The sequence below is a fragment of the Zootoca vivipara genome, chromosome 17 (assembly GCF_963506605.1).
Source record: "Zootoca vivipara chromosome 17, rZooViv1.1, whole genome shotgun sequence".
Lineage (NCBI taxonomy): Eukaryota > Metazoa > Chordata > Lepidosauria > Squamata > Lacertidae > Zootoca > Zootoca vivipara.
The window spans coordinates 37,739,754-37,758,303 of record NC_083292.1 but is presented as its reverse complement, the minus strand read 5'-3'; the positions used below and the strand labels follow the sequence as shown (position 1 = coordinate 37,758,303).

The window sequence follows — 18,550 nt, the reverse complement described above, 5'->3', positions numbered from 1 at the left end:
TATAAAGCCTAGGTTAAAAGTGGCACGACTGCCCTTACTTAAAATGGCCTCCAGAGCCTCGCATGTGACACAACGGCCACTAAATTATAAAGCGAAAAACCCTCGCTGTGCCCCCAAGTGCGTGTTAGGAGAAATGATGAACGACTGCCTAATGCTGCCAGGCGTTTATTAATGCAGCCGCCAGGAGAGGCTTTGGGCCTGGGCTTTGGGGGTGGAATGGCTGTTTTGGTGGTTGTTGGACAGTTGCTCCCCCCACCCTACGTCAGCCCATGAACTATTTGGGCCCCTCCTCCCCCCACCTCCCACCCAGGGCTCCATTCGGGATAGTATTTAAAGGGCTGTAGAGCTGAGGCCTAGTCTGTAAAATGGAGCCGAGGCCTAGTCTTTAGGCTGTAAAGTAGAGGTGAGGCCTTGGCTTGGGCTAGTATTTAAATGTGACCCGAGGCCTCCGCCCTGTCTCTCCATTCCTTGGCCCTGGCCTGACTCTGTGGGTTGTCTGGTAATGGCCGCCTTGGTGGTTTCAGTTGCTTGGTTGATGACATCATTATTTTGTGGGTGTGGCGTAGGCTCCACGGGGAGGGAGGGGGTGTAGCGGGAGGAGCTGAGGGAATAACGCCACTTGAGGGCGCTGTTTGACTTGGTGGAAAGCCAGGTTTATATCTGCCCAGGTGTGAGATTTGAGGGATTTTCTTTTCCAACAACGCTCAGGGAGTGGCCTGGATCGTTGTGTCAAAATTTCAGGATGATCGGTCAAGCGGTTATGGAGAAAAGTGGAACACGCACTTTCACGATTTTTACATTTTTATATAGAGAGATATACAATGCATATTGTTATAAGAATTTAAGGTCTCAAATATATAAGTTAAATGCACAAGGCAAACATGTACACAAATACATAAACCACATGTCTGAAACTCTACAGGAGGACAGTCCTGAAACCATTTTGACTCCCAAGCTGACCAAGTGTTTCTCTGCAAGGAGGGAGGAGGTGAAAGAAACCTTCCCATTGTCTCAGGAATTAAGTAATTACCATCTCAAAGGAAGGGCAATCAGATAAGGCATTATCGGATCACCTGGTAGACAGGAAAAACAACAACATTCAATTTTCTGTTGTACACCGCCTTTTCTGTGATGTAGGTATGATGTATCTGGGAGGTGGTCTTGGGCTACACCCCTTCTGTGATCTATGTATGAGGTTTCTGGGGGTGGTCTTGGACTCCAGGGTGGGCAATTTAAAATGTCTATATTTGTTGTTGTTTAGTCGTTTAGTCGTGTCCGACTCTTCGTGACCCCATGGACCATAGCACGCCAGGCACTCCTGTCTTGAAAATGTCTATATAAGGGCAGGCAAACCTTTGGTCTGGGTCCTCCTCCGCTCTCCTGTGTGTGAGGGGAGCACCCTGTTGCAACAGCCTTAATAAAGATCAGGCTTACTAGCTGCTTTGCTTCTCAATATTCTCTGGTTGGTCTCTGTTATTTTCTCCTACTGATGGAGAACCTACAAAGGACTCTATAAGGGCTCTTGTGTACCCCATAAGGGAATAAGGGAAGATTTTGTTTACAACAATATAAAGCACCCTTTCTTTGCCAAGGTAGCTGAGTCCTGTGCTCGCTTTGGCTGCACATATACTAAAATTGGAACGATACGGAGAAGATTAGCAATGTAGCTGAGTTCTCTGTTTCTTGTTTTCCCAGTCATAAAGTCGGGTTTCCACATTTCCACATCAATAAGTTGTAATAAATTTTCTCATGAAATAAATAAATGGAAGGAGGCAGGCGGACTCCTTGGAGGCCCTGTGAAGCATCTTGCTTTGGCTGGCCCCGCCTGGCGGCCGGCTGGCCCCGCCCCTGGGCACAGGTGCGCACGCTACTCCAGGTGTCCGATCGGCTTGCTCTGCTGCTGATGGAGCAGGTAAAGCAGCGTTTCTCAAACTTACTGTTGCACTACAACTCCCATCATCCATGACTGCTGAGTCCTGCTAGCTAAGGATGATGGCAGTTGTAGTCCAACAGCAAGTCTGAGAAACACTGAACAGTTGTAGGGGAGATATCAGGGTTCTCCAGAGGGAGGGCAATGGCAAAGGGTTGCAAGGGGTTGAACTAGACGACCCTTGGGGTCCCTTCCAACTCTACAGTTCTATGATTCTCAGAAGCCGAGTCAGACCATTGGTTCATATAGCTCCATATTGCCCACACGGGCTAGCAGCAGCTCGGGGTGTGTGTGTCTCTGCTTGGAGATGCCATTGGGGATTGAACCTGGGGCCTTTTGCATGTGAAGCAGGTGCTCAACCTCTGAACCACAATGCATGAGGATATTCTTGAGAATGAGGACATTCATAGAGGAAACGTCAAGTTTAATACAAGCATCAACATTCAGCAAGTGGGGAGGAAAATATATTAAACTTCTGACATTTGATTGTCTTCCTTCTGTCTCTCCTTCTAATAAACCATGCTTTTTTAAAAAATCACTTGACTGTATTGATTGGTTTGAGCCAGACTTTTCATTTCTTGCAACGGACTTCTGCATAATCAGTCTAGAACGGGAAATGGAAAAGGTAGAGGCCACTTAGTGATTTTTTATTTTCTACATTTGTAAAATCACACCGACCCCACACCACCCCCCCACTGCCTTTCTTGGACCAATTTAACATTTTGATTTTTTTAAAAAGCGATCTTGTTTTCCTGTAGTTATTAGTCATTTTCACCTCGTGAGCCACCTTACACACTTTCCATTGGAAAGGCAACTCTACAAAGTTATGGCTACTGAAAAGTAATGCATTTTTTTTTAAAGGAGCATTTTCACTAGATCAAAAATGGAGTTTTTAAATTCAGGGTTAAATTACAGTCGTTAACAGTCATTAACAGTCATCTACAGGTTCACCACTCCTATCAGCCAATCACCCATTCCCACCACCCTTCTGAGTAATACCCCCACCCTCTGACTATACATAAGGGTCCGGTGACTTCTGTTTCAGTGTATCTGAAGAAGTGTGCATGCACACGAAAGCTTATAACCAGAACAAACTTAGTTGGTCTCTAAGGTGCTACTGGAAGGATTTTTTTATTTTCTTTAAATTCAGGGTGTTAGCCCTAAAATATTTTTCTTTTCCCAGTCGCCCAATAGTAATTTATGACATTTAAAGGTCCAAAATAAAATAAAATAAAATAGGACTATGCAGGCAATTAAGAGAACATCCTTTCACAATGTCTCCTTTCAACTTCTTTTTATGGTTTTTGTCGTATGGTTCTAAAGTTTTATCGCTATAAACCGCTTTGACATATTCTTTATGACACAGCGGAGTACAGATATTTTTATAAATCAATCAATAAAAACTTCAGTATGATTTACCTGTGGGATCTCCCTCATGGGCAGTTGATTTGCTGGCGCATCTGCATTCCCTGAAAAGAGAAAAGGGACAACAAGAAGAAAAGTTAACCAGAGGGAAACCTGAGGAGCAGATCCGTGTGACGCTGTACATCCCCTAAATGCATTACCTCCAGATCGACATTTTCTGCAGAGCAGAACCAAAGCGGGAATCAGCAGAAGGATGACTAAACAGGGTATCCCAACCAGTAATATGTTCCTGCAGTCTTCTGCATGAGGAGAGGTGGAAGAGAAAGGAAGAAAAAGGTGGTCAGTGACTATGGAGGCTGGTGGATCAGTCATGGACAGAAGGGAGAGCAAGTAAATCTAAGGAACTCTCTCCCACAGGAGGCAGGGAAGGCCACCAACTTGGAGCACTTTAAAAGGGGAGTCATTTTGGGCTCACAGCTGTCCATGGAGGCACAGGTCAATTCTGTGTCTAGGGCAGCTGTCTACCAGCTCCATCTGGTACACAGGATGAGACCCCCCCTGCCCGCAAACTGTCTCACCAGAGTGGTGCATGCTCTGGTTATCTCCAGCTTGGGCTACTGCAAAGCGCTCTAAGTGGGGCTACCTTTGAAGGTGACTTGGGAACCACAACTAATCCAGAATCCGGCCACCAGATTTGGTGACTGGGAGTGGCCGCCAAGACCATATAACACTGGTCCTGAAAGACCTACATTGGCTCCCGGTACGTTTCCGAGCACAATTCAAAGTGTTGGTGCTGACCTTGAAAGCCCTAAACGGCCTCAGTCCAGTATACCTGAAGGAGCATCTCCACCCCCATCGTTCAGCCCAGACAGTGAGGTCCAGCTCCAAGGCCCTTCTGGCAGTTCCCTCACTGCAAGCAATGAGGTTACAGGGAACCAGGCAGAAGGCCTTCTCGGTAGTAATGCCCACCCTGAGGGAACGCTCTCCCATCAGATGTCAAGGAAATAAACAACTATCTGACTTTTAGAAGACATCTGAAGGCAGCCCTGTTCAGGGAAGTTTTTAATGCCTGACATTTTTTAATTTTTTTATATATGTTTGGAGCCACCCAGAGTGACTGGGAAAACACAGCTAGATGGGCGGGGTATAAATAATAAGTTGTTGTTGTTGTTGTTGTTACAGGTAGGTAGCCGTGTTGGTTTGACGTAGTCGAAACAAAATTTAAAAAATCCTTCCAGTAGCACCTTAGAGACCAACTAAGTTTGTCATTGGTATGAGCTTTCGTGTGCATGCACACTTCTTCAGGTATCTAGTTAGTCTTCAGGTATCTTAGTTGGTCTCTAAGGTGTTGTTGTTGTTTTGTTATAAAAGAGGACTAGGCAAATGCACGGAGGAGAGGGCTATTGATGGCTACTAGCCACAGTGGCTATGCTCTGTCTGCCCAGTTGGAGGCAGTAATGCTTCTGGGTACCAGTTGCTGGAAACCACAGGAGGGGAGAGTTGCTCTTGTGCTCAGCTCCTGACTACTGGTTGCCCCTGTGACAACAGGATGCTGGACTAGATGGGCCCCCTTTGGCCTGAGGCAGGAGGCTCTTCTTATGATCTTAAGGAGCTGAGGGCCAGAGGCGTAGCAAGGTCAGGTGGTACCCGGTCACCCCCCACATTGCAATTTTTGGGAAGGTTGCCCAGAGTTGTTGAGCTTTTTTAAGGGTACCATAAAGTTGTTGACTTTTTAGGGAGGGTTGGCCGCGAAACAGATATGCCCACCGATCACATAAAACCGCCCACCAGGAATGTGAGCGCCGTACCACGGGGGGGGGGGGGCGGTGCCAAGCTGTTCGCCGGACATATTTGCGGATTTTCATGACGACAACCGTGCCAATTCTGAAAATATGCCCGCTGGGGGTGCGAGCGCCACCACACTGATCTGCCCCATGGGGGGATTTTGCCACCCCGCCTCGGCATAACACCCAGGGTGGACCGCATCCCCCGCACCCCCCTTGCGACACCCCTCCTGAGGGCATCTTGTTCAATCCCCAGGCATGGCTGGAAAAGGCTCATATCTGGTACCCTGGGGAGAACCACTAGCAGCGTGGTCCGTATACTGAGCTATAGGAATTTGTGTTGAACTGTTTTGGAAGCTGGGATAGCTCAGGTGGGAGAGTATGAGGCTCCTCATCTCAGGGCTGTGGGTTCGAGCCCCACATCAGGCGAAACATTCCTTGCATTGCAGGGGGCTGGACTTGATGACCCTCGAGGTCCCTTCCAATTCTACAATTCTATGCTAATGCCATCTTGGTACCCAAGATAACCCTGCAATTAGTTAATTTTTTTTTAAAAAAAAAAATCCTTCCTGTAGCACCTTAGAGACCAACTAGGTTTGTCATAGGTATGAGCTTTTGTGTGCATGCACACTTCTTCAGATACAACTGCAATTACAGTGGTACCTCTACTTATGAATAACTCTACTTACGAATGTTTCTACTTACGAATGGAGCTCCGTCTGCCATCTTGGATGCGGTTTAGATAGGATTTTTTCTACTTACAAATTTTTAGATAGGGTTGCTTCGACTTACGAATTTTTTCTCCCAATGCATTCCTATGGGATTTGACTTACAATTGTTTTCGACTTACGAATGTGCGTTCAGGACGCATTAAATTCGTAAGTAGAGGTACCACTGTAGTTGTTAGTTGCTGCAGTGACAAGCTCACAAATGTTTATATCCACTTGCTTTGATATAAGCTAATTGGCTAGCTTTGAAGGTCTCCTTTTCCAGGAGCCTGGCATACTGGGCTCGGATCCCTACCTGCAATGTTTGGGTATTTGCCCCCTGTGCAATTGTGGTCAGGTGGCTGGTGTATGTTGCTTTGCTGTGGATGCGCTATTTGCTTGGGCGTGGGCAAGCCATCTCCTTGCTACAGAATCCGTCCTGTGTCTGCAAAGTCCTGGAGAACTGGCAGGCTGGCATTAGAACAGGTCAGTCTAATGACTTTAGCAACCTTCTTTGGGAATCCTGAACCCCACAACTCCCACGAGCCCTCTGCTGGTGCTGACAGGATCCCAATGGACTAATTCGGTACAAGGCAGGTTCCCGTGTTCTTGTCAAAATCAGAACCATGAGGACTAGAATCTTGATCAACTCAGTAGGTTAGCTGGGTTATAGACTCTGGAATTAAGGGTTCTGCAAGACCGCCATCTTTTGATGGGCAGTTACTTCCTTCAAAATGGGGCAAGCCAGCCACCTTGGGTTCAGAGACTCTGCTAGTAAGCCTGGGCCCTCCTAGTAAGCCTGCTTAGTGGGGGCCCAGACTTCTGCAACACCCCAATAAAATCATGTCCTGATGGCCCCACAGGAAATGTCTGTGCCCTTCCAAAATCTCACCACATAGGGAAATGTGGTCCATGGAAAAGCTACAAGCTGAACCAGCTATTTGGTTACAAGGTACCTTTGGTTGTAGATGTTGCGTTCGAAGGGACCACCGCACTGATGTTTCTCCTCTCCTGGTCTGAACAGGAATAACCCATCCCTTGCCTCCATCTCTCTGGAGGAATCAGCTTCAGACTCCAAATGGTGAAGGTTCCTTCCCCATCGATCATGTCGCCATCCTTCTGGTCCTGAGAGGTTTCCCCACCAATATCCCAGGAGAAAGTATCCTCATCAGGGTTTGTGTCACTCAGGAGGCAGAGGAGGGGAACGTGGTGGGAGAGCTCAGTGTCTTCTGCAGCGGAAGGAGCAAGGAGGGAAAGTCTTGACCCAGAAGTTCCTAGGAGAGAAAGAGAATCGCTCATCAGATCTTTATATTTATCTTCATTCCTCTCGTAGGTTTCATGGGGGTAACATGGCTCCTCAACAAACTAGACCCAATAAACAGCCATCCCAACGACCGTTGCAGTAGTTAAGAGTGTTGGACTTGTGAGCATTTTCACCCCTCCCATTCTGAAAATCTGGTGATATCTGCTGTTGAGAGGGAACAGTTAGGAATTGTTACTTTGTTGTTTTTCATTCCTGACTCTGCTCTCTGCTGTGTGCTGTGTGCAGTTTAATATCTTCTGTAGACAAGATGGCTAAGTGAGAGGCTGTAACATTCACAAAGCCAGATCTGTAAATATGCAGTAGTTAATAGAAATAAATGAGGAATGTTTTGAAACCTCTACAAATGCTTCTGCTGTTTACTGCTGATTTGGTGCTCATAAAGCCCAGTTATGAGTCCATGATTCCCGGGTGTATGATGAAGGTGTTCCAGACGTCCTGCCCAGGCATAGGGGCCTAAGAAGACCTGGACAGATCCTGGCATTTACCCACATATGGTAGCAGGCGGATGGTTGCTGGTAGCAGACTGGTGGTTGCAGATGGCTATTGATGGTTGGATAATTGGATGTTTCTGATCCATTTCCATCTGATGCTGCACATCGGAGTTGAGCTGTGAGCTGAAGCTGTTTTTCAAGCTGCTGTTTGATTTACAGAAAGGTATGTTGCTGGCTGCCAGGAAGACAGCAGAGACGCTTTTCCAGTTTGCCTGTTAATTGTGCTGAGTGGGGAGAGAAGTTGCTGAGAGAGTCAAGAGTATTTGGGGTGCATGAAGGGAAGTGTCTTGCTGTTAACTAAACACAGGCATGGCTTCTGCACATTCTGGCCAGATGTCTCTATCTTTTCCTCTCCTTACACCAGAGACCTATCCTACATGGCAGGTCAAAATGAAAGCACTTTTACAAAGGGAAAAGCTTTACCATATTATAGAAGATGACCCCCCTAATGAGGATGATGATGGATGGCCAGCATGGCATGAGGCAGACATGAGAGCCAGGGGGACAATTATTCTGAGTGTCCAGGACCAGTTGTTGGTCAACTTGGAGAACCAGCAGACTGCACGGGCTGTTTGGAATAAACTTCGAGATATGCATCTAAGACAAAATGCAGGATCCAGTGTGCTTTTCTTTAAAAAGCTGTGTAGGCTGGAATTGCAGAAAGATGGTGATTTGCCCAGCCATCTAGCCCAATTAAAACGTCTCAGACAGGATCTTGTCCAGCGAGACTTAAATATTTCAGAAGCTGTTTTTGCAATGCTTATCATAAACAGTTTGGATGAATCTTATGATGCTGTAGCTGCTCAATTGTCGTCTTTGCCCAATGACCGTCTAACAGAAGATTATGTGTCTAGCGTGCTCTTGAATGAGTGGGATCGCAGACAGACTGCTAGAGAAAGCAGGGACAAGGCTGTTGGAAATGCCTACAAGCCTTCAACAGGGGAAAGTGAAAGTGTTGCAAAAGCTCTTAAAATGCGCCGCTGTTTTTCTTGCGGAGAGGTCGGCCATTTTAAAAATCAGTGTAAAAACTCTTCAAAGAAGAAGGGCAACTTCAAAGGCAAAGGGGGAGGAGGCCGAAAACCCCAAGGGCCAGCTGCATCAAAGGCTTTGATTTCACGCAGTTCTAATCAACTCACACGTTCTGTTTTTGTTGTCGACTCAGGAGCCACAAGGCACGTGGCCAATGATAAAAATCTCTTTCTTCATCTTGAGAAACAGGGAGGAGCAATTCATCAAGCGGATGGAACGACTATTAAAAGTTTGGCTCAGGGAACGGTTTCTTTGCAGAGCCTTAATGCAACAGTTAAAAATGTTATGTATGCTCCTCATTTGCAGGATAATCTCTTGAGTGTTTCTCAGCTAGACGCTCAAGGATTTAAAGTGGTGTTTGCAAACTCTCGGTGTGAAATTCTTCGAGACAACAAACTCATTCTTTATGCTAAGTGTGTTGATGGTTTATATGTATTGCCTTTTGTTACAGGTACAGCTGCTGGAGCAACTAAAGAAACTGAAAAGGCATGCTGTAATATATCAGTAGATAAGAATGAGAAATTGCATAACCATTGTATTCATGATTATCATCGTTTGTTTGGTCATTTGCATTTCCAGGCAGTAGGTAAAATGCAAAATATGGTTGAGGGCATGAAAGTTCAAAAGTGTCCTTATCATATGAAATGTGTCTCATGTGCAGAGAACAAAATTAAGCAAGCTCCCAAAGGTACAAAATCTGGGAGGGAGGTTAAGAAACCTTATGAGATTGTGCATGCAGACTTGGTTGGACCTCTAGCGCTCTCTAGAGGAAACTCATGTTATTTTTTGGTTCTGATAGATGCCTATTCTAGATATGTTTGGGTCTATATGTTACAAAAGAAGTCTGAAGCCTTCTCTAAGTTTCAAAAATTTTGTGCATGGCTCAGGAATGTTCACGATGAGCATGTACGTTGTCTTTTCACTGACAGGGGTGGAGAATTTTGTTCAGAACAGTTTGAAAACTTTACTGCAGAACAGGGCATAGAGCACATGACTGCCACGCCCAGATCTCCATGGCAGAATGGTTTATGTGAAAGAGTAAACCAGACCTTGCAACAAGGAATTAAAACTCTGTTGCATGATTCAGGCCTACCCAACCCCTTTTGGGCTGAAGCTCTATCGTGTTTCACCTATATTTACAACCGCAGATATCAATCAGCCATTGATTGCACCCCATACGAAATGCTGTTCAAAAGGAAACCGTTTGTAAAACATTTAAAAATTTTCGGTTCTGAAGTTTGGGTGCACACTCTGCAAGGTGACAAACTGAGCAAATCTGGTCAACATGGCATTTTTCTAGGTTATGAAAAAGGTTCTTATCGTGTGCTGATGACAGACACAAACACAATTAGGCTGACCAGAAGCATGGATTGTAATCCAAAATGGGACAAAGTTGGCATTTTTCAATGTCATCCCATTTCAGATGATGAGGTGGTGAAACCAATTAACAAAGAGGCAAAACCTGTAATTGATGCTGATGGTAGCACAGATTCTGACACTGATACAGATGATCAGAATGAAAAGACCTCTTTTAAGAAATCAGATGGGTCTGACACTGATCTAGAGGTAGAATCTTTGCCAGATACAGGTCACCATTCTCCCAAGGAGGAGGAACCAGACCCAGAGGATCCCAGAGTATTGCGTAGATCTGAGAGAACTACCAAGGGACAAGCACCTAAACGATTTTCTAAAGAATTTGCTAAAGCTGCTATTTCAGATATGGCTACCACTAGGAACCCAAACTCAGTTTTTGAACCAACTAACTACAAAGAGGTTCAAAATTTACCTGAAAAAGATGCCGAACCTTGGCTTAACGCCATGAAAGCTGAATTGAATTCCCTAAAGCAAAATGACACGTGGGAATTGGTTCCAGCAGAACCAGGCATGAAACTTGTAGACAGCAGGTGGATTTACAAAACCAAGACTGATCAGACTGGTAAAGTGGTCAGATATAAAGCCAGATTAGTTGCACGTGGTTTTTCTCAAGTTCCTGATCAGGACTATCATGAGACATATTCACCAACAGTCAAATTTGAGACAGTTAGGCTGTTGATGAAAATTGCTGCAGAAGAGGGCATGACCATATCTCATCACGACGTAAATACTGCGTTTTTGTACGGAATTCTCAATGAGAGTATTTACATGTCACCGCCAGATGGAGTGCAGATAAAAAAGGGAATGGTGTGTAAATTAAAAAAATCCCTGTATGGTCTAAAACAAAGTGCTCGATGCTGGCACACTAAGCTGACAGAAGTGCTGTTTTCCTTAGGTTTCAAGCAAGGAAAGGCTGATTCTTGTGTTTTTGTTAAAGAATCTAACCAGCACAAATTGTACTGCATTTGTTTTGTGGATGATATTTTGTTTTTCTGGAAGGATGCAAATATTTACAAAACCACTCTTGCAAAACTGCAAAAGCATTTTGATATGAAAGACCTAGGGGAAGTCAGCAATTATCTCTCACTGGAAGTAGAGAGAAATAAGCAAGGTGATGTTTTGCTGCATCAATCACGTAAGATCAATGATGTGATTGAAAAATTAAATCTGACAGATGCCAATTCTGTAGACACCCCCATGGTCACAGGGTACCAACATGATACTAATGCTAATGTTTTTCCTGACACTACATTGTTCAGAAGTGTGTTGGGTAAACTTAGTTTTATAGCAAGGTGCACAAGACCAGACATTGCTGTTAGCGTAAATTTGCTCAGCAGATATGTAAATAAACCTACAGTGCAAGACTGGAAGGCGCTGAAACGCATAGTTAGGTATTTAAAAGGCACTATGCATTACAGGTTGAAGCTTACTAGCCAAAAATCTGGAGGTCTTGAGATCTATGCCGATGCCAGTTTTGGTAGTGATACAACTGATGGCAAGAGCACCTCAGGTGTGTGTTATTTGTACAATCAGTGCCTATTTGATTGGTCTTGTAAGAAACAGGCAACAATAAGCATGAGTTCATGTGAAGCAGAACTCAACGCTTTAAATTTTTCCCTCATGAATGTAGAGTGGTTGTTGCAACTATGTGAGGATATGAGAGTTAAAATTTGTTGTCCAATTCAAGTTTATCAGGACAACAAAGCCTGCATAGAACTAATCCATTCAGAAGGGTGCAAGCAAAGAACAAAACATTTGCTAATCAAATTGCACCGTGCCAGAGAATGCATTCAGAAGGGAGTTGTAAAAGTCTCATATATGCCAGGGAAAGAAATACCTGCTGATGCTTTGACTAAAGCTGTTAATAAGGAACAACTTGGTATATATGTAAAGAAATTGCTTTTGTGCTAGATTTTCATAATGGTCAGAATGAAAAGGGGGAGGTTGTGAGCATTTTCACCCCTCCCATTCTGAAAATCTGGTGATATCTGCTGTTGAGAGGGAACAGTTAGGAATTGTTACTTTGTTGTTTTTCATTCCTGACTCTGCTCTCTGCTGTGTGCTGTGTGCAGTTTAATATCTTCTGTAGACAAGATGGCTAAGTGAGAGGCTGTAACATTCACAAAGCCAGATCTGTAAATATGCAGTAGTTAATAGAAATAAATGAGGAATGTTTTGAAACCTCTACAAATGCTTCTGCTGTTTACTGCTGATTTGGTGCTCATAAAGCCCAGTTATGAGTCCATGATTCCCGGGTGTATGATGAAGGTGTTCCAGACGTCCTGCCCAGGCATAGGGGCCTAAGAAGACCTGGACAGATCCTGGCATTTACCCACAGGACTAGGGCCTGGAAGAGACCTGCGTTCAAATCCCCATTCAGGAAGCTCGCTTGGGGCCAGCCAGTCTCTCAGCCGAGCCTACCTCACAGGGTTGTTGTGGGGATCAGTGAGGCGCAGCTGAACCAAGTGCAATACCTGGAGCTGTTTGGAGAAAAAAGTGGGCTGTAAATGCAATACTAAATAAATAAAGCAAATGCTACAGACCCTAATTTAAATCTAAGCCATAGTTGCTTAAGCCTAGCCCTACCAATATCTCTTAGAAGCACAGTTGTACCTTGGTTTTTGAACAGCTTAGTTCTCGAACATTTTGGCTCCCGAACACCGCAAACCCGGAAGTGACTGCTCCGGTTTTCAAACATTCTTTTGGAACCCAAACGTCCGATGGGGATTCCGCGGCTTCCGATTGGCTGCAGGAGCTTCCTCCAGCCAATTAGAAGCCACACTTTGGTTTCCGAACGTGTTGGAAGTGGAACGGACGTCCAGAACGGATTCTGTTCGACTTCCAAGGTACGACTGTATTAGTATTACCGGTAACAGTAATATTAATACATTTATTTCTTGCCCTGCACCAGCAGGTCCCAGAATGGAGATAACAATTTGCTAGAGTGAGGCATCAGGTGGCAGATATGGGGGGGGGCAACCCCCTCCCTGCCATCCCCTCACCCCATCTCCTAAGGCTGACTGCCTTGCTCACCCTGCACACAGGGGGACAGGACGTTCCAGGTCCGGGGCTTAAATGAAATCCCAGTTGTCAACCCAGTTGGATTTTGTATGTGGAAGGAGAAGGTGTCATCTTGTTTTCTTGCCTCAGGTGGCCATGAAAGCAGGAGAAATGAGAACGGGAACATCACACTGGCTCCTAGTGGTTTCAGACCAGATTCCCTTCAGGATCTATTTCAGAGGCCCTGTTGAGATGTCCACCTGCAACAGCAATTGTGGGCGGCCCCCACAACTGTGGAAGTCAGCTCCAACTGAGACCAGGCACAGGCCCCCCTCTCTCATAAATTTTAAGCAGGCCCGAAAGACTTATCTGGTTTTTTTACTGGGCTGTGGGGGCTAAACAGGACTTTCAAACCAGATGCTGTGTTTATAAGGAGTTATTTCCTTTCGATTTATTTCACAACATGTCCCGTTCCAGTGCCACACGTTTGTGTGGTTCTGCGGAGATAGAGGTCAGTAGAAAAAGCCCCTCATAAAGTCAAGCACAGACACTTTCGAGAGAGGAAACCGGTCACAATGAAGACGGTCTGTTGAAAGGAAGTTGAAAGGGAGAGTCACTTAAGATAAGATCGCTACTGGCTGCTCAGCAGCTGATAACAAAAAATAAAATCAAATAAACACTCCACAGATCAAGAAAGCATAAATTTTCTGCAGCTGTTTAGAATGTTCGGGAAACCCAGGCATATGGCGACCCATTTTGGAAGAGGGTTTTGTTTTGCTGAAGTTTTTAAAAAGATTGCTCTGGTTTTAAAGCTCAACTACTTTGCGAAAGGAAAGGTCAACAACTCTTGTGTCCGGATTTTCACTTCCTGAAATATGGCAACCTTCTTCATCCTCCACCCAGCAAGAGGTGTCATCGCAGTTCAATGACACATTTCATTGAAAAGCATTTAAAGCAGGGGTGGAGCAAACACAGTGAGGGGTGTTGACCTGAAGGGGGCAGGACATGACTGATGTGGGAACATGGCCTGTGGGGGGGGGGTCTCCCCAAGCCCTGAGAGTGAGGACCCCAGAGGCCACATTCTCACACCCCGAGCCTGACATTTCCCATCCCTGCCAGAGGAGATGCCAGCGTGGTTAACCAGCAGCGTCAAGGAAAAGGCAAAAAAGGCAAGAGAGCTTCTTTAAAGAAGTGGAAGCTTCATCCAGACATGGATTGGAGCAGGGTGGAGAGAGACCCACAAAGCAAAATTAACAGGATATAAGGTTTGGGGAGCAGATTGTTTAACAGATTGTTGTTGTTGTTGTTGTTTAGTCGTTTAGTCGTGTCCGACTCTTCGTGACCCCATGGACCATAGCACGCCAGGCACTCCTGTCTTGGTTTAACAGATTAGGACAAACAAATGAAAATGTCTTTAAATATATCTGCGGCAGGAAACCAGGCAGGCAGGCAGGTGTGGCAGATAACAAAGCTGTGAAAGGATTAACTAAAAGGTGTTGGGGGGGATTGCAGAGGAACTCAATTAATCCGTTGGTCTTCACTTGAGGGGATATTGGGCAGATATTTGTGTGCTGTTGTTTGAAACTTGCTAGGGACAAGTTTCCAACTTGCCCCTAGCAAGTTTGCACCTAGGGACAGCAGGTGGCACTGTGAGTTACACCAGAGAGCCTAGGGCTTGCCGATCAGAAGGTCGGTGGTTTGAATCCCTGCGACGGGGTGAGCTCCCATTGCTCGGTCCCGGCTCCTGCCAACCTAGCAGTTCGAAAGCATGTCAAAGTGCAAGCAGATAAATAGGTACCGCTACAGCGGGAAGGTAAAGGGCGTTTCCGTGTGTAAACGGCGTTTCCGTGTGCTGCTCTGGTTTGCCAGAAGCGGCTTTGTCATGCTGGCCACATGACCTGGAAGCTGTACGCCGGCTCCCTCGGCCAATAACGCGAGATGAGCGCCGCAACCCCAGAGTTGGTCACGACTGGACCTAATGGTCAGGGGTCCCTTTACCTTTAGGGGCCTATGGCAGGTTTGCAAGTGGACTGGGTGTATATTAAATAAACAACAAGCGTATTTGACATCTGCTGAGCCACTCACCTAAGACGATCAGCCTCATCCCACTCAGGAAGGTGAAATCCTGAGCAATAGCTGTAACACAGTAATACACCCCGGAATCACTTTTCTGGACGTTGTGTCTGGTCAGGTTTACTTGACTTGAGGTTTTTGCTCCTGGTTTTTGAAGAGGGGCATAAATCTCTCCAACCTTATGCAACCCCCCTTCATGTTCTTCTTTGTACCAGCTCACTATGGCCACATAAGTTCCTTTTGGAATGTTGCAGCTGATGTTGACAGTGGCGCCAGGAGATGCTGAGATGTTTACCAGCGTCGGTGGGATTTCGGTGTTCCCCCATGACCCAGCAGCTGCAACAGGGAAGCAAAGGGTTGGTCCTATTTGGTTTGTCCCACTAAACAGAAAACCAAGATGACCACCCCCTGACTATGAAACATTTCTTTTGAAATAGGGTGCATATGACCAGCCTGTTTGCTGCTGCCCCCTTTACCTGCCCCTGTCTGGATTGTCACTTGATGAGGGGTAAAATACAGAAGGATTGCTAAACCTCAAGAAAAGGATGCACACACAAAAATGGATTTCTGTCAGACGTGTTGAATTTTTCAACTTCCAAAAATGAGGGGTGCTGAAAAGTTGTAACATAAAGCAGTTTATGTGCTTCTTCTTCAAACGTAGCCTTACAAAGCTAAATGTTGTCTGGTCACAATAATAATGGCAGATTTGGATTCCCCCCACACCAAAACATAGTTTTAAAACCCCTCACTGAAGAAATTTGCAAAAATTAAGTTCTAAAATGAGATGCCCTGCGAGTGTCACCTAGCATCACAAATTTTACATTAAACAATTAGCAACTAATCCCAAGCAGATTTCTTGTGGGGAGCAATTGCCCTTCCAAACAAATGTGCTAAAGAAACTTTATATACTGAGAGCTGCAAAAAGAAAACCAACCTCCTTTTTGCTCCTTTGGGAAGGAGACATGTCAATCAAGTTCCTAAACCAGGTTCCAAATAAGAAACCTGGCTTCAAATATTTATTCAGTGAGATAACTATACTTTATTGATTCCCAAAACTGAATCAGCAGATTGTACTATATAGCATTAAATATGTGTTTCTTTTTGCCAAGTTAAAAGAAATGGCATTATGAAATATAAGATACACTCATCGTTTAATTGAAGTGCACCTTGCTATTTGTCAAGACTGCTGAAGATTTGGGATGGGAGAGAAGTTTGTTCATTTTTCATCTTAATGGGAACCAACCTAATTTGTCCTTCCTGAAAACATAAGCAGATTGAAACACAGCATTCCTACAAAATTCACATTACTCTGAATATTTCAGTGTAGTTCTCCAACCCAAAAGTGTGCAGCTATTAGTGAAAACAATGTGAAAACAAAGATACATTATGTTACGGGGAATTGCTTGCAAAAATGCACATATTTTGCAAAATTGTTCACAAATATGCATGTGTTATACAAAGAGGTATATATTATGGGAAATGCTTGTGAAAATGGATAAATATTCCAATACAGCCTTTTAACAAACATTTGCAAATTGATGCAGAGATATAGTGGAAAGCAGGTTTTTTGGGGAGGGGATGACAAACTGAAAGAAGGCAAAACCGAATGGTTTGTCCATTGCTGGTGAAGACAGGTACTGTAATAATTTTACTCACGTTTTTATTTTTTAAAAAAATTCTGTGCAAAATGCACAATCCGTGCACACTACCATCCTATAAATATCTACTCAGAAATAAGTCTCACTGTGTTCAATGCTGCTTACTCCCTAAGAAGTGATCTTAGGACTGCAGTCTTCAAAGCAGAACCAATATATAAAATCCATCGAAACCTCATCTCACCACGAATGGTGAAACTGATCAGGTTCCAGAAATACTTACCGCGTAGAAAAAGTAGCATGATCCCAAGAAAAGATACAAACATTTCCTGGTTCTGCGCAGTCCTTCGTTGGGCGAGGGCGAAACGTCGTGACTGTGTGAGGAATTCTGTGGGAGCGAAGCCGGTGGAATCCAGAGAAGGTTGTTGGAATAGGGTGCTAGGTTGCTTTCCTCCTCGACCACGGAAGCAGGAAGATGTGGACTAAGCACTCTGCTCTCCCGTGCAGCAAACCCAAACCTTCCCCCAATTTTTAGCAAAAAAAAATTATTTATGAAATAGAAAACTCTTTGGTGCTCCAAAATACCTGCCAATCTGTGCTGCAGAGGCAACCCAAATCTGCGTAATAAAAGGCCGGCTTTTAACGGCAGATCTTCAGATATGCATGGGATAAAACCTGATAGCTAAGCTCTGGGATTCAAAACTGTACCAGGGGCATCAAAACTGAGCTGCAGTCCTGCTATAGGTTCGGCGTCTCAAATAATTCAGGTTCAGTGGTTGGTTCTGTTGAATTCAGGTGGTTGATTCCCCCTTGGTGTCTGCCTGGGAAGCCCCTCCTCAGTGACCTTTCTCAAAGGCTCCATCCCCACCTTGAACCGCCCACAGGGAGGTGTTCCTTTGCAAAAAGCTGGGGCCACACGACCAGACCTCTTCCTTGAAGCTGCAGATCAGATGCAGGTTGGGGGTCAGGGTGTGTGTGCTTTCAGTGGTGGGGGTGGGAGCTACAGCGAGGATGGGTCCAGATGCACAATCATTCATCAGAAGCAACAAAGAGAATATACACAGCCGAGAGAGTTTGCAAGAGGATGGTACATTTCTGAGAAAGTGGTAGTTGTTTTTTACCTCTTTGGAAATTAAAACGTTTGAGATTTTCTAGACGATGCATACCATAATTTCATACCATATATCTTGAATTTCTTTTTACATTTCATATATTATTTGCTTCATAGGTTCTTATTTCACTTATGTGCATTGTTGTTGTTAATAATAATAATAATAATAATAATAATACTTTTTATTATTTGTATGCCGGCCATCTGACTGGGTTGCCTAAGTACATTACTTAAAAGGTGGAATTGCTATTAGAAGTAGTGTTTACCTTTTAATCTGGAATTAGTAATGTACCAATTGGTAACGTACCCTCCCACCAAATGTCAAAGAAATAAACAGCTATATGACATTTAGAAGACACCCTGTTTAGGGAAGTTTTTAATGATTGATTTTTTAATGTATTTTTAATCTTTTGTTGGAAGTCGCCCAGAGCGGCTGGGGAAACCCTGCCAGATGGGTGGGGTATAAATAATTAATTATTATTATTATTATTATTAAACTATTGGTTCTTTTCTGTTGGGATATATAAATTGCTTAGCGGTTTATGTTGAAATATGAAGAAACATATAAGTTGAATTAAGGGAGTAAATAAAAGAAAAGTGGAGGATTGTATTTATTTCATTTCTACTAAGCTTTCATAGCCTGGCTTTCTGAGCACAGGATAGCTAACAACAAAAATAAATACGTAAAACAGCCATACAAAATCGAAACAGAATTGTGTAAAATCACAAAAATGTTGTTGTTCTTGCTGTTGTTTTCATTGTGGCAA

At 44.4% G+C, this 18,550-nt stretch overlaps 1 protein-coding gene across 3 annotated transcripts in view; it reads right to left on the bottom strand.

Annotated features, from left to right (window-relative positions):
* The window catches only part of LOC118076396 (uncharacterized), a 47,405-nt gene extending 29,556 nt beyond the window's left edge, over positions 1–17,849 (bottom strand). The window contains exons 1-6 of one of the 3 annotated variants that reach the window (XM_035099119.2): positions 16,956–17,849; positions 15,090–15,413; positions 6,743–7,060; positions 3,496–3,594; positions 3,350–3,399; positions 2,338–2,534 (exon numbers count right to left, since the gene is read on the bottom strand). In XM_035099119.2, the coding sequence (XP_034955010.1) occupies positions 2,502–2,534; positions 3,350–3,399; positions 3,496–3,594; positions 6,743–7,060; positions 15,090–15,413; positions 16,956–16,998 (867 nt within the window). In that variant the 5' untranslated portion in view covers positions 16,999–17,849 and the 3' untranslated portion in view covers positions 2,338–2,501. Of the gene's footprint in view, positions 1–2,337; positions 2,535–3,349; positions 3,400–3,495; positions 3,595–6,742; positions 7,061–15,089; positions 15,414–16,955 lie in introns of those variants that run through there. The other 2 variants (XM_060269463.1, XM_060269464.1) reach the window with 2 other exon arrangements.
* Positions 17,850–18,550: the final 701 nt, after the last annotated feature.